The sequence below is a fragment of the Henckelia pumila genome, chromosome 4 (genome assembly GCF_033568475.1).
Source record: "Henckelia pumila isolate YLH828 chromosome 4, ASM3356847v2, whole genome shotgun sequence".
In the NCBI taxonomy this organism is placed as follows: domain Eukaryota; kingdom Viridiplantae; phylum Streptophyta; class Magnoliopsida; order Lamiales; family Gesneriaceae; genus Henckelia; species Henckelia pumila.
This window is the reverse complement of record NC_133123.1, coordinates 28,154,096-28,166,926: the sequence shown is the minus strand read 5'-3', so window position 1 is coordinate 28,166,926 and position 12,831 is coordinate 28,154,096. Positions and strand designations below refer to the sequence as shown.

Here is a 12,831-nt window from a genome sequence, read left to right as displayed (position 1 = left end):
ACAAGAGATTATCGGTCCAAACCCATAATCCAACTTGTATGGACCGTTCAAAAGCAATGTTTTAAATTTAAAAAAAATCACTTGGCAATGAAATAGTCCATCTCTTAGAGCATAAGGTTATTTCAACCCTGTTCTGCTCAAATTCCAATGGTTGTGTGGTCATTTTCTAAAATCTGAAAGCAAGTTGAAAGAGTGACCTCCAATCTCGAAGCTTTGATATTCTTTATATTCAACCAGATTGATCATTGAACCCAAAAATTGACAGGTTTAAGAAAAAATAACCCCAAATATAGATTCAACAAGCAAGACGGTGTACAACACTTCCGCGTACTCTCACGGCACCAGCTATTGCCCTCGGAGCTGGATAAATGATTTTGTAAATACTCTCTTTTTTTTCTTCTTCTTTGGAACAAGTGCTAGGACCAAAGCTAGCATAATTTTATCAGCATGATTCACCAGCCTGTCACATGCATCTTGCAGAAGCCCATTATCTGTATCCAACTCTTCACAAGTCTGATTGCAGATGGCAAACATTCACAATCTGCTATTAGCTGGAACTTGTTTCAGTAACTTGGCAAGATCATAAGTCTTGAAATCTTTTCACTAACATAGGCTAAGATCATGAGGTGCAATTCCATCCCGAACCAAATTTAAATCGAGAAAGCATAAATTGAATGTACAAGCAGTAGAGCTTTTATTTTCCCAGAACTTTCATCCACTCCTGTATTATATACTGTATTATCATATTAGCATGGCAATATTAGCAGCAGTTCGACCTATGTAAGGGAGAATTAAAATTGCTCATTCCATACTATTTTCCCCATTGCAAAAGCAGGTACACAAGTCTAGTTTCAAATTCGAATACAATTCTTTAACACCCTCAAATCCAGTATGTTCCACGCGACAAAATACCAAGAACTTGAAAAAAGAAAATGAAAAGAACTTGAAGCAGAGAGCACCGTCATGAACCTTTAACAAGATCCTCCTCATACTTTCTGGTGAAAAATTCGTCAGCTTTATCGCCTGCAGCTTCTGCATTTCCCTCGGCTTCCCAGTCGCTCTCCTAATCCAAGTCATTCTATTCCATGCCCTCATTTTCATCATCAAAATAAGTGTCATCCTCGTTCTCACTTTCATCATCGGGGTCTTCTAGCACCCCTCCATAATCTAACACAGAATCAAGCTTTGCTTTTGAATACCCATTTGCAATACGAAACCCAAAATGGCTTCCGTTCGAGAAGCAAGAGATTCCATTAACGAAAGCACAGCGACATTTTAAAAATGGGCATTTAGCCGTGGCATCAAAATCTGGCCTTGTCCACCATTGTTTCTTCGGGCAAAGCAATACACTGCTCCACGTAACCATCAATGTATACATTTCCTTCAATCTTCGACAGGCCGAATACAATTTGAACAAAAGAACTCGACGTACCAAAGTGCATCAATTGGACAATTTGTCGAGCAAGAATCGAACAAATGTTACCGCTGAAACAGAGGCTATTTCGAAACGATATTCTTGTAATGAATGAATTCTACGAGACAGCAGCGAATTCTTGGATTTGAGCTGAAAATTTTAGAATTTTTGGCCCATGTTTAGGCCCTTCGAAGCCCAACTAGAAGTATACTTCGGCCTCATAGCCCAAGAATTTACGGGCCCACGAGATCTCATATCATCTCCCAAGATCATTCAAGCAATGGCCGATATTCGCCGGGGTTCTAACGTCTAGTCCTTCTATCTGGGTAATATAATTTTTTGGTGGGAATATTCAAGTAGCAAACACTAAGTTTGGATTTGTGTAATAGTATTATTAGGCAATCTTTCCAAAAGATTATTTTTTGAAGACATAAAAATTTATAGATTATGAAGTAGCTTGGTAAAATTAGTGGCGGATAATGTTCGAAAATAAAAGTGAAAAATTGAAAATGAGAGGTCCAAAGAGTTTAATGAATAAGTGATTTTAATACATTTTTACTATGATCACTTTTGTAGAATCAACATCTCACAAATTTGTGGATTTCAATTAAATTAAACAGAATCTAATGGATAATCTGGTTTAAAAAACGCACAAAACTGATTTTTTAATAAGATGTACATACTTTGGACCGTTTACTTAAAATTGAGATAATCACTACAAGATTGGTGTCTAACAGCACAAGAGAAGTTCTTTTCTATATTGAATTATATAGAAGAAAAAAAATAAAAGCTTCAAGTACCAAACAATGAATGAACATTATGGTAGAGAAGTTCATATGTAATCGGTATTGTATATATTTTTATTGGGAAATAGATGCGGTTCATGTAAATTAAAATTATACAATCAAAGAATAGACTCTATATTAGGTATCCCCCAACTCTCAAATCTTGTCTAAATAATAATAACGTCCCATTATTAACTTGCTAATCACTTTCTTGTAACTGTATGCAATACAATGTTGTTCTATAAACCACTGGAATCTGAACCTCAGCTAGCTCACTTGCTCCCCGATCAAATCCAATCCCATTACAAGAAACGACAGCCCTTGGAACAGCAAGTAGTAGAAATGAACCCCGTGAGCAGACAGCAGGCTTCTCGTGGCAGCCGTGAGCAGAAGGAACGCGAGTGCGAGTTCTTTCCGGTAAATCCTGTTCTTCTTTTTGGGAGCAGGGGCGGCAGTCTTTTGATCCTTCTGCTCGTTGTATTTCTCCAGCATTTCGATCCCGGATTCAGAGAGCTTCCTCTGAAGCTTGTCTTCGTGTAAAGATTTCGTCTCCTTTTCGGCCAAGGAGAGCAAGTCTGATTCCGATGCCCTCCCTGTTTTCTTTGTCACCACCCATTCGTACGCGCTTCCCAGCTGAAACAGCCCGGATATCATCGCGTTGAATTTCGTGACTGACATTGTGTTTTCGAAGAGGAGATATGGGATTATGAAGGGGAAAGATTTCGGGGCCGGTAGGATGTTGAGGATGGACATGAGGATGGGGACGTAGCAGATGACCCAGGCTGGTAACTGGGCTTCTGGTATGAACATTGTCAATGGAAGTATGATGCAGAATAGTGTGAATGAATAGAAGGGGAGTATCAGTTTTCTCAGGAGAAAGAATAGGAATATCAAGTTGGCTTTTTTCCATGCTGATATCTGCACAAACATTAACAAAAACTATCAAGTGTTGCCATTGAATTGTTTGAAAAAATGCATATATGGTTTCTTGGGGTACCTTTGAAGTTAAGATTGCGGGAATGCATAATCTGAAGAGCTGCATAGGGCCGGAATGCCACCGGTGCTGCTGCTTCTTGTACGCTTCGTACGATTCCGGCAACTCGCAAAGCACTCTAACATCATTGAGGAATATGAACTTCCATCCGTGTAAATGGGCTCGAACGGCTATGTCCATGTCTTCCACAGTTGTTCTTTCGAGCCATCCGCCTGAATCCTCCAGGGCCTTGATCCTCCAAACACCGGCGGTCCCATTGAACCCAAAGAAGTTGAGAAAAACGCCGTTCGCCTGCTGTTCGACCTCGAAATGGAAGCATAAGTTGATGTTCTGCAGCCTCGTGAGCAAGTTTTCATCTTTGTTCACAAATGACCAGCGAGCCTGGACAAGGCCTACCTCAGGTTTTCCCTGTAATAATAAGAAGAAAAGATCCATTAGTAATGGCAATTGACAACTCAACAGGCATTGCTTGCTACTAAATCAGAAGTTTATTACCTTGAAATGAGGAACGGTGAGTTTGAGGAAATCAGGGTTGGGTTGGAAGTCCGCATCAAATATCGTAACAAATTCGTAGTTCTTAACATATTCACAAGCCATGGCGGATTTAAGGTTGCCGGCTTTGTAACCTGTTCGCATAAATCGGTGCCTGTAAACTATGTTCACTCCTTTCCCCTTCCAAGAGGATACTTCTTCCCTGATCAAATGCTGTAAAGCTTCATCATCTGAATCATCCAACACTTGAACAAGAAACCGATCCTTGGGCCAATCCAGCTGGCAAGCAGCGGCAATGGACTGATCGAATACCTTAAATTTCACGAACCCGAAACCAGATAAGCATCCATGGCAAAGATGAAGAATAGCCATTACAGAAAAAAAAATCAGGAAAAAAAAAGAGAAGAGTTTCCATTTTCCATTACCTCTTTTTCGTTGCACATAGGAATCTGAACAAGAACCATAGGGAAACTTGCCCCGTCTTCAATGTCGAAAGGCTCGTCTTCTATTACAGGTTTCAGATTCTTGTACTTAATCCAGAAACACCCTAAACATTGAACGATTCGATCCAGGGACTGGATGATGAACAAAACTATGCAAAACTTGGAAATGGTAACAACCAATGGGGCAACATACTCTGCTCTGAATCTCAGCCAAGCCACGAAACACAAGTGCACCAGATTCTGTACCTCCAACGGATTCACCAAACTCAAATCCCATTTATTGAAATAAGCAAAGGCTTCCACCAAAAGGGCCGCCACCGAAATCGCAAGAAACACTTTGATAAATCTGTACAGTCTTCTTCCCCTGTGCCTCGGGTCCTCTTCGTTCGGATCCGATGAAGCAATGCGCCTCTTGACCGACCCGAAAACCGAACACAAACCCACTGCTAACCACGGAATGCAAGCCAAAACTCTGTTGGCTTTCAAGAAAAGAACCCAAGTGAACTGCTTGGGGCTCGCGGCCTTCTGCTTCTCCTTGAATATAGATTCAGCAGCTGCGTCATTCAGCTCTATTAAGGAGATGTTTTCAGGCTTCTCGAGTGTCACCACCACAGAACTCGGCGCCATTGGGAAAAAAGACACTAACCCAATCCAAGAATGCCAGAAAAATGGAACAAGAAGGAAAAATCTCGGGATATGAAACAAAGAATCCACCTAAAAGTTTTCAGCTGCGAGATTCACACAATGTCGCGTCATGATTTTTCTTGATATAGCAACACAGACAGAGCTGTACTATTTGTAGTTATTATGTAAAAAAAAATTTTTTTTACACTGAAATCTGGATCTCCAAACAGAAAAAGAATGGCACAGATTCCAGAAATTCAGTTCGAACTCTGCAATCAATCCCAAGTCAAACCAGAGATGCACACACAGAGATAGAGAGAGAATGAGTTGTTGTATAGGTAATAAATATGCAAGCTTAAATAATGAAAGGAAAACTAGAGGTGCCTGCGTTCGAAGGAATGCTCACGCCAAATTTAAATTATTAATTAGATTTTAATCCACCAATCTCCAATGTGTAACAAAATTTTAATACCCCTTCATTCACTTTTTCCAACTTTATAATATATTTCGAACTTTAAAATTATTTTAATATATATGAGATATATAATAAAAAGACAGTTGTATTAAAAAAAATGTGAATTGAAAGAAGGTTTATATTTAAAAAAATGCGTGTTATGTAAGTGGTAAGAGTGACCATTAAAAGTGTCGGTGTGAGAGAAGATGCGAACTGAATTACATAAAAAATCGTGTGTTTGTAATCAATCTTCCGACCCCTGATAAAATAAAAATAAAAAAGCTTCTTGTCTTGTTTGCTGATTTGGAAAACGCCAATCTAATATATATAACTTTTGAAATAGTGATGATAATGATATTACTTATGTTACCAAATGTCAATAATTGAGAATGTATAAGATTCTCAAAAAAAAAATTGAGAATGTATAAGCTAAGAAATGACCATATTAGAGAAAAAAAAAAGTTGAGGTTACGCCTATCAAAGTAAAATTGAGAGACACGTTTAAGACGATATGCACACATACAAAGACGATTAATGAATGTCTCAATTAAGAAATGTGAGAACATGATTAATACCTATATTAAAAGTGGAAGAGGAAGAGGAAGACAAAAAAAATTGAATAAAACAATTGAACATTATATGCATTATGTAAATATAGATGATTAAATTATATGTAAATATAAACGAAGATATAATAGAAGATAGAGCACAATGATCTTTGAGGTTCAAAATAACATATTCATCTTAATGAGATAAAGTTTTGCGCGTCTTTATCGTACTGAATGTGAATAAATGACGTTTATTGTAAATTATTTGAATTTATGTTAAAAATTAAGATTCGGTCGCATATGAATGAAACTATAATTCATATTTTTATATATATATATAAAAAAAATGTACGAAGAGTGATATCATCAAAATCATCGGGACCGTCAATTTGTTAACTAAAATTTATTCATGGAACGCTCGATTCATTGAGGCCATACGCCCGCATATAATTGGAGAGTGAATTAGGGGTGCAAACGAACTTTGAGTTCGCTCGATAAATATTTGATTCGTATTAGAATTTATTGAATTATAGTCGAATTCGAACATATTCGAATTTTTTTTCGAGCCGAGATCGAATCAAAATTATTCTGTTCGATAGTTCGCGAGCCTTAATATTTAATTAATATAAAATAATTATATAATAAATATATATACATTTCGAACATTTTCGAACATTTCGAGCTTTTCGAACCATAATATCTGAGCAATAGTTACGAATAGGTTCGAATATTTTGAGCCGAACTCGAACTCGAACTTCATTTCGAGCCGAGCTCGAGCCAAAATATTTGAAATTATCGAGTTTCAAACTCGAGTATGCTCTTATCGAGCTGAATTCGAGCCTTAAAATTTTACCATTATCCAGCTCGATTCGGTTCGTTTGCATCCCTAGAGTGAATCAAAAAATATATATATATATATATTAAAAAGAATATAAGAAAATATAAATTTATATTTACTGCATTCAGTTTGCATATTTGTTTTTAAAATTTTGATCTTCTTACAAAATTTCAACGATTTTAATATACTAAATTGTAATTTTTTAAAAAAAACTTTTAATTTTTTTCTAAAATATTAACGTGACATTATATATGTCAGTAATGTCTGCGTCATATCAATATTTTGATTAAATAAAATAAAATATAATAGAAAAATGAAAATCATAGAATTAATACTATAAAAAAATAAATTGATTGATAAATTGATAACATCATAACAAATTGATTGATAAAAAAAATAATTGATTGATAACAAAACAAAAATTAAATATATTCAAGTTACATGAGTAAAAATATATTTTTGATTATAGTGTTCGAAATTAGATTTCTGATTTTTTTTTTCTTTCTTGCTTTTTTAACAAATGTCGAATTTGATTTGCTGGGTGTTTTGTTAATTTTTTGTTCACGGTGATATAATTTGACTTTCTATCATTAAATAGTATTGCAATCTTAGCGTAAAACATTATTTTGAACCAAGCATTTATTATACTTTGTACGATACTTTAATTGTTGGGTTCTACTATCTATGCATTATATATATCTCCACATACAATTATACATATATTTTTATTTTTGTTTATTTATTTCTTTATTAATCTTGTTGTATTGAACTTGAATGTCCTATATACACCTAGTTATCTTTTACAAAATTTCCTAAGAAACACTATGATCTCTAAAAAAAACATAAAATAAAAGAATTATTTTATTCAAAATCCCAAATTACAAATCATAATACAATTTAATTATTAACCATGAGACCCTTACCTGCTTGATTAATGTTTTTCTTACTAAATAACCCTAAATTCCTAATCAATCAAACTACTAAAGGAACAAATATGAATATTAAAAAAACAAAGGTGGTGTTTGAGTGGATAAAAACAATTTGAATAAAGAGTTTGGATTTTAAATAATTTTGAAATTACAATAAACTATGTCATTTTAGATCAATGGATTAATTTCCAAATACATATATGCAGAGAGAATTCGATAAATAAAGAGTTTACATAAATATTTACTCTATAGAAAAAATAGACTTCGAAAATAAATGTATAGTATACTGGTGTTTGTATATATGTTATTTATTCCAAATAAGGTCTAAGATCCAATGCGTCAGACAAAACCTAGTTAAATATCAAAACCATGTTGTGGGAGAATCGCAACATAACAAATTCTACTCGTTAATTACTAATCAGTTCATTTTTATTGGTTTTGTAGTAATTAATGACTAGGGAATTTTTAATTCATTGATTTCTTCCTATAAAAATGTACGTAGTTCACCGGTAATTTTTCATAAATTAAAGTCCATCCATGTATACTTAATTTAGATGTTAATGTTTGATAGTTTATCACAAATGAAATTAAGGTGTGATTTATGGGTTTTTTTTAACTAATACTGTTAACAATTAATGGAGGAATTACATTAATACACTTTATTTGAAAACAAAATATACGAAGAAAACCCATTTTCTAAAAAAAAAAATTAAAAACATGAATGATCTAATTATCATATGAACTACGGTATTGACTATGTGCGTGGTTTGAAGGTGGATGTTCATAATTTTTATCACAATATCAATTATCGATATAATAAATAGTTAATTACAGTGAAACTGTGAAAAAATAATTATTAATATTTGCAATCAAAATCATTGTTTTTGCTCTGTGTTTTAATTAAATTTAGCAAAAAAAAAATTTAAGTTAAAAAACACCAAAATTTTGATTTTTTCTTTTAGAAAATAAAAATTGAAAAATCACATTTTAGTTCAAACACTCTTAATTAATCTAACTTAACACATTATTATTTATCCAACACTATTTTCATATAACATTTAATCATAATTTGAATAATCACTATATAACTTAATTGGTACATAATCCTATCACTTCCATTAGTAAACACTAAACACTACCTAATTTTGTTATTTTCACAGATAGAATTCACATAACACCTAAATCAAATGCAAACCTATCAATCCGTTCTAAGTCTTTTAATTGAGACAAAATGAGTTGAGGGGCACTATCTAATATTCTTTCATTTATATTCTCTTCATATTATAAAATTATATATTACAACATATATGCGTATCAAACCTTTTCTATAAAAAAAATTTATTTGATTAAGTAAATATAGTATTTATTAGGAATAAAAAATGGGAAAGAGCTACAAAAAGATGCATCAAAAAGTGCTACGTGTCTGATGAAAGCCAAATAATGAGTTTAGTGTTTATGAACAATGGAATCTGATGTTATTAGATGCCGATGTTGACCTTGGAAGATCATTCAATCAATGTTAGCACACGAGTCGCAAACACACTCGTCTATTATGTATATTTATTCATTCAAGGCCGGTGTTCAAAAGTCAATTAAGCTTATTTTACGAATATTAATGCAATTTAATATAATTTGCCATTAATTATCAGAATTTTCACTTGCACTTTCACATTAGATCACGTGTATACAATTAATATTCTTCACACACATATATATGTTGATAATTGATGCATCAACCATCTAGAGATGGTTGAAAGCAATCTACACAATTAGGTCAGCTTCATCTAAGTCATACGGAAAATAGTTCTTTTTGGTGTAGTATAAACAAAATCGTATATTTTGTTCGTATTAGTATTAATAATCCTACTTGACTAAAAGTTTCTCTATCTACTAAATAAATATTGATGTATGGACCCAATTAGGCGTATGAGAAGTACCGTTTTGTTCTCAATTGAAAGTTCTTTCTTAGCTTATAAAATATATATTTTGTTGAAAAATATTATTATTATTAATATTATGTTGAATATTGAATGTTGAATGTTGAATATTGAGTTGTAAAATGTGGAAAATTAGTGTGTGATGATGTAGATGATGATGTATTTATTTTTGGACTAATCTCAAATGTGGATCTATAAATAGGTCTTCATTTGTGATGAAAAATACAATTGAGTTGAGAGAAAAATATTATAAAGTGTAGAGTTTGATAAATTTTGAGTTTTGGAGTATTTACTTTTTACCGTAAATTTTTACTTTTTCACAACACGTTATCAGCACGATCGCTCGAAGGTTCTCTATATTTTCCGACGCTCCAAAATACAAGAAGAAGTCAAAAATATTCAAGAAGTAAGAATTTTTATTTTACTGTTTATATATTTTTATTGTGTATATATTAATATATAATATCATGTTATGAAAAAAATAAGTTTTTTTTTCAAAACTTGTTATAAATCCTGGGAGGATGTTAAGACGACATCCCACACTCCCGGTAAGGGATACGACAAGTATAAAAGCCTCTAAGGTTTTTAAACAATAACATGATATATATTTATTATGTATATATATATTAACTATATTAATATATAATTTCATGTTATTATATAAAAGGTTGTCTATGACACTGACCTTATAATAACGTGATATGATATATATTATTGTGTATTTATATACTAACCATATTTGTATAATCTCATGTTATTATATAAAAGGTTGTCTACGACACCGATCTTATAATAATGTGATATGATATACTATACCTGACTTTATACTAACTATATTGGTATAATTTCACAACATTATATAAAAGGCTGTCTACGACACTGACCTTATAATAATGTGATATGATATACATAATTATTTAATTATGATTATCATTATATGCATTGCATCATTATCACAAATTTTTATTCAACACATAATCATTTTTTTCTTACCCTCAACGGTCACAAACGGTAACAAACGGCTAAATTTTTGCCCTATAAATATGTTCACTCAAACTCATTTTCAATCACACCAAATTCACTCTTTTTCTCAAAATATTTTCTCCTCGGTTTTTTTTTCGAAAAAGAAGAAGATGGAGTTTTTGACCTTTTTAAGGCTATTTTTCATAACGACTATGATCATCATGCTCACGAGTTTTATACTCACCCGCGATTTTCCACCACAGATTTTTTATCTATTTATATACGCACTTGTAATTTTCATCCTTCCATTATTTTGTATTGTCATACTAATAGAAATTAACTAATAAAATGCATTGTTATTTTTCTAGTACCACCATGTCAAATTTGGCAAAGCTTGAATTCGTTGCACTCGATATCACTGGAAAAAATTATATGCCATGGACTCTTGATGTTGAGATGCATCTTGAGTCATTGGGTCTAAGTGAAAGCATCAAAAAAAATAATATATCAACCTCACAAGATAAAGCAAAAACTATGATTTTCTTGCGCCGACATCTTGATGAAGGGTTGAAATATGAGTATCTCACAGAAAAAGACCCAATGACTTTATGGAAAAGGCTGAAAGAAAGATTTGAGCATATAAGGGAAGTGATACTTCCGACCGCCCGTGATGAATGGAATACGTTGAGATTCCAAGACTTTAAAAAAGTCAGTGATTATAATTCTGCGATGTATCGAATAGTCTCGCAATTAAAATTCTATGGACTTGAAGTTACAGAGATGGAAATGCTTGAGAAAACATTTTCCACTTTTCACGCATCGAATATAACTCTACAACAACAGTATAGAGTGCATGGATTTTCGAGATATTCCGAACTAATCGCATGTCTTCTTGTGGCGGAAAAGAACAACAAATTGTTGGTAAGAAATCATCAATCCCGACCCACTGGATCAATGGCATTTCCTGAAGCAAATGTCGTAATAAAAAATGAAAACCAAAATCAAAGGCATAGACCAGATTTTGGTCGTGGACGAGGTCGAGGAAATGGGCGTGGACGTGGACGTGGACGTAAAAATTATCGCGGTCGTGGTCGTGGTCGTGGCCGTGGATATGAAAATAATCGAGGTAGTTATTTCAATAATTCATCTCAAAAGAACGTCACGAATCATCCACCAAAAAGGCAGCATGAAAATACGAGTGAAAATGAAAATCACTCAAAAAGATCTGAGAGTGTTAATTATAGATGTGGCACTCCAGGACATTTGTCACATATTTGTCGAACCCCTGAGTACCTATGTAAGCTCTATAAAGAATCGACAAAGGGGAAAGGAAAAGAGACAAATTTTGTTGAAGATAGTGACCGTTTAATTTGTAGTAGCCTGTGCCCTAATTGAGTAATTAAAGGATTAATGCTAATTAATTGAATTGGATATCAGACGGATCAGAAGCTCCGAAGGCACGATCGGAAGCTCCGAACAGGATCGGAAGCTCCGATGAGCGATCGGAGGCACCGATGTTATTACGTCAGGCATGACGTGTGGCAAGATTGAAAGCTCCGATCAGGACCGGAAGCTCCGATCACCCCTATCCGGAGTCAACAAGTGATATTTTGTTAATGAAATGAAATTTATGACAGAAATTACGATGATATGATGATGTTTCATAAGAAAATGATATGTTATAATGATATGATGATGAAATGAAAGATGATGAAGCATGAATGAATAATTTTATGATGAAGCATGAAGATATGATATGTTGATGCATGAAAATATTTTGATGTTTTATGTGTCTTTGTGGTGGCAATACGGGACTGGTACTCCGGTTTGGGCTCCGGAGGGACCTTTCCAAATATGGCTCAATGTACGGGTTAGGTCCTCCGGGATGAGCTCCGGAGGGGCCTCCGAAAATGAAAGAATGTTACGAGGCGTAATGCCATATGATTGTTGATCAACAAGAAAAGATGAATGTGCCCATTATGACGGTTGCCACAATTTTACATAATTCATCACCCCAAAATGATAAGTTTTTATGTTATGTTCATGGTTAATGTTCACGGTTTGATGTTGTCCAAGTTGCATGATTTTATTTATTAGATGTTAAGTGCAAATGTTTATTTAAGAAGGAAATGGTAAAGTTTTGAGAATATGCATGAAGCCTATTTTCAAGATTTAAATTTAAGTATGTTAATGTATATGTTCAAGTTCCTTGGATCTTTTAAGAGTTTGAAATTCATGTTCAAGATTTTAAGTTTAAAGTTCTATGATGTTTACGTTAAAATTCTTCAAGTTCAAGGTTATCATGTTATGTATGCTCAAGTCATTTTTAAATTATTTTGAAGCTATAATGAAATCGATATGTATATTTTAATCTTGCTGAGTCCTTTAGACTCACTATACTTGAATGGTG

General features: G+C 33.4%; 1 protein-coding gene across 1 annotated transcript; it reads right to left on the bottom strand.

The window, feature by feature from the left end:
- Positions 1 to 2,267: 2,267 nt before the first annotated feature.
- LOC140863350 (xyloglucan glycosyltransferase 4-like) lies at positions 2,268 to 5,133 on the bottom strand. The gene is made up of 4 exons (XM_073266714.1): positions 4,111 to 5,133; positions 3,689 to 3,997; positions 3,197 to 3,601; positions 2,268 to 3,117 (listed from the first exon to the last, which is right to left on the bottom strand). Exons 1-4 carry the CDS (start codon positions 4,753 to 4,755, stop codon positions 2,467 to 2,469), a joined length of 2,010 nt encoding a protein of 669 aa, XP_073122815.1. The 5' UTR covers positions 4,756 to 5,133; the 3' UTR covers positions 2,268 to 2,466.
- Between the last annotated feature and the right edge of the window lie 7,698 nt (positions 5,134 to 12,831).

Bases quoted from the DNA above. Each gene is read 5' to 3' on its own strand.
- LOC140863350 (XM_073266714.1), bottom strand. From the start codon at position 4,755: ATGGCGCCGAGTTCTGTGGTGGTGACACTCGAGAAGCCTGAAAACATC. The intron at 3,998-4,110 runs GTAATGGAAAAT...GTGAAATTTAAG, and splicing joins CTATGTGCAACGAAAAAGAG to GTATTCGATCAGTCCATTGC. The intron at 3,118-3,196 runs GTACCCCAAGAA...ATGTTTGTGCAG, and splicing joins CCGCAATCTTAACTTCAAAG to ATATCAGCATGGAAAAAAGC.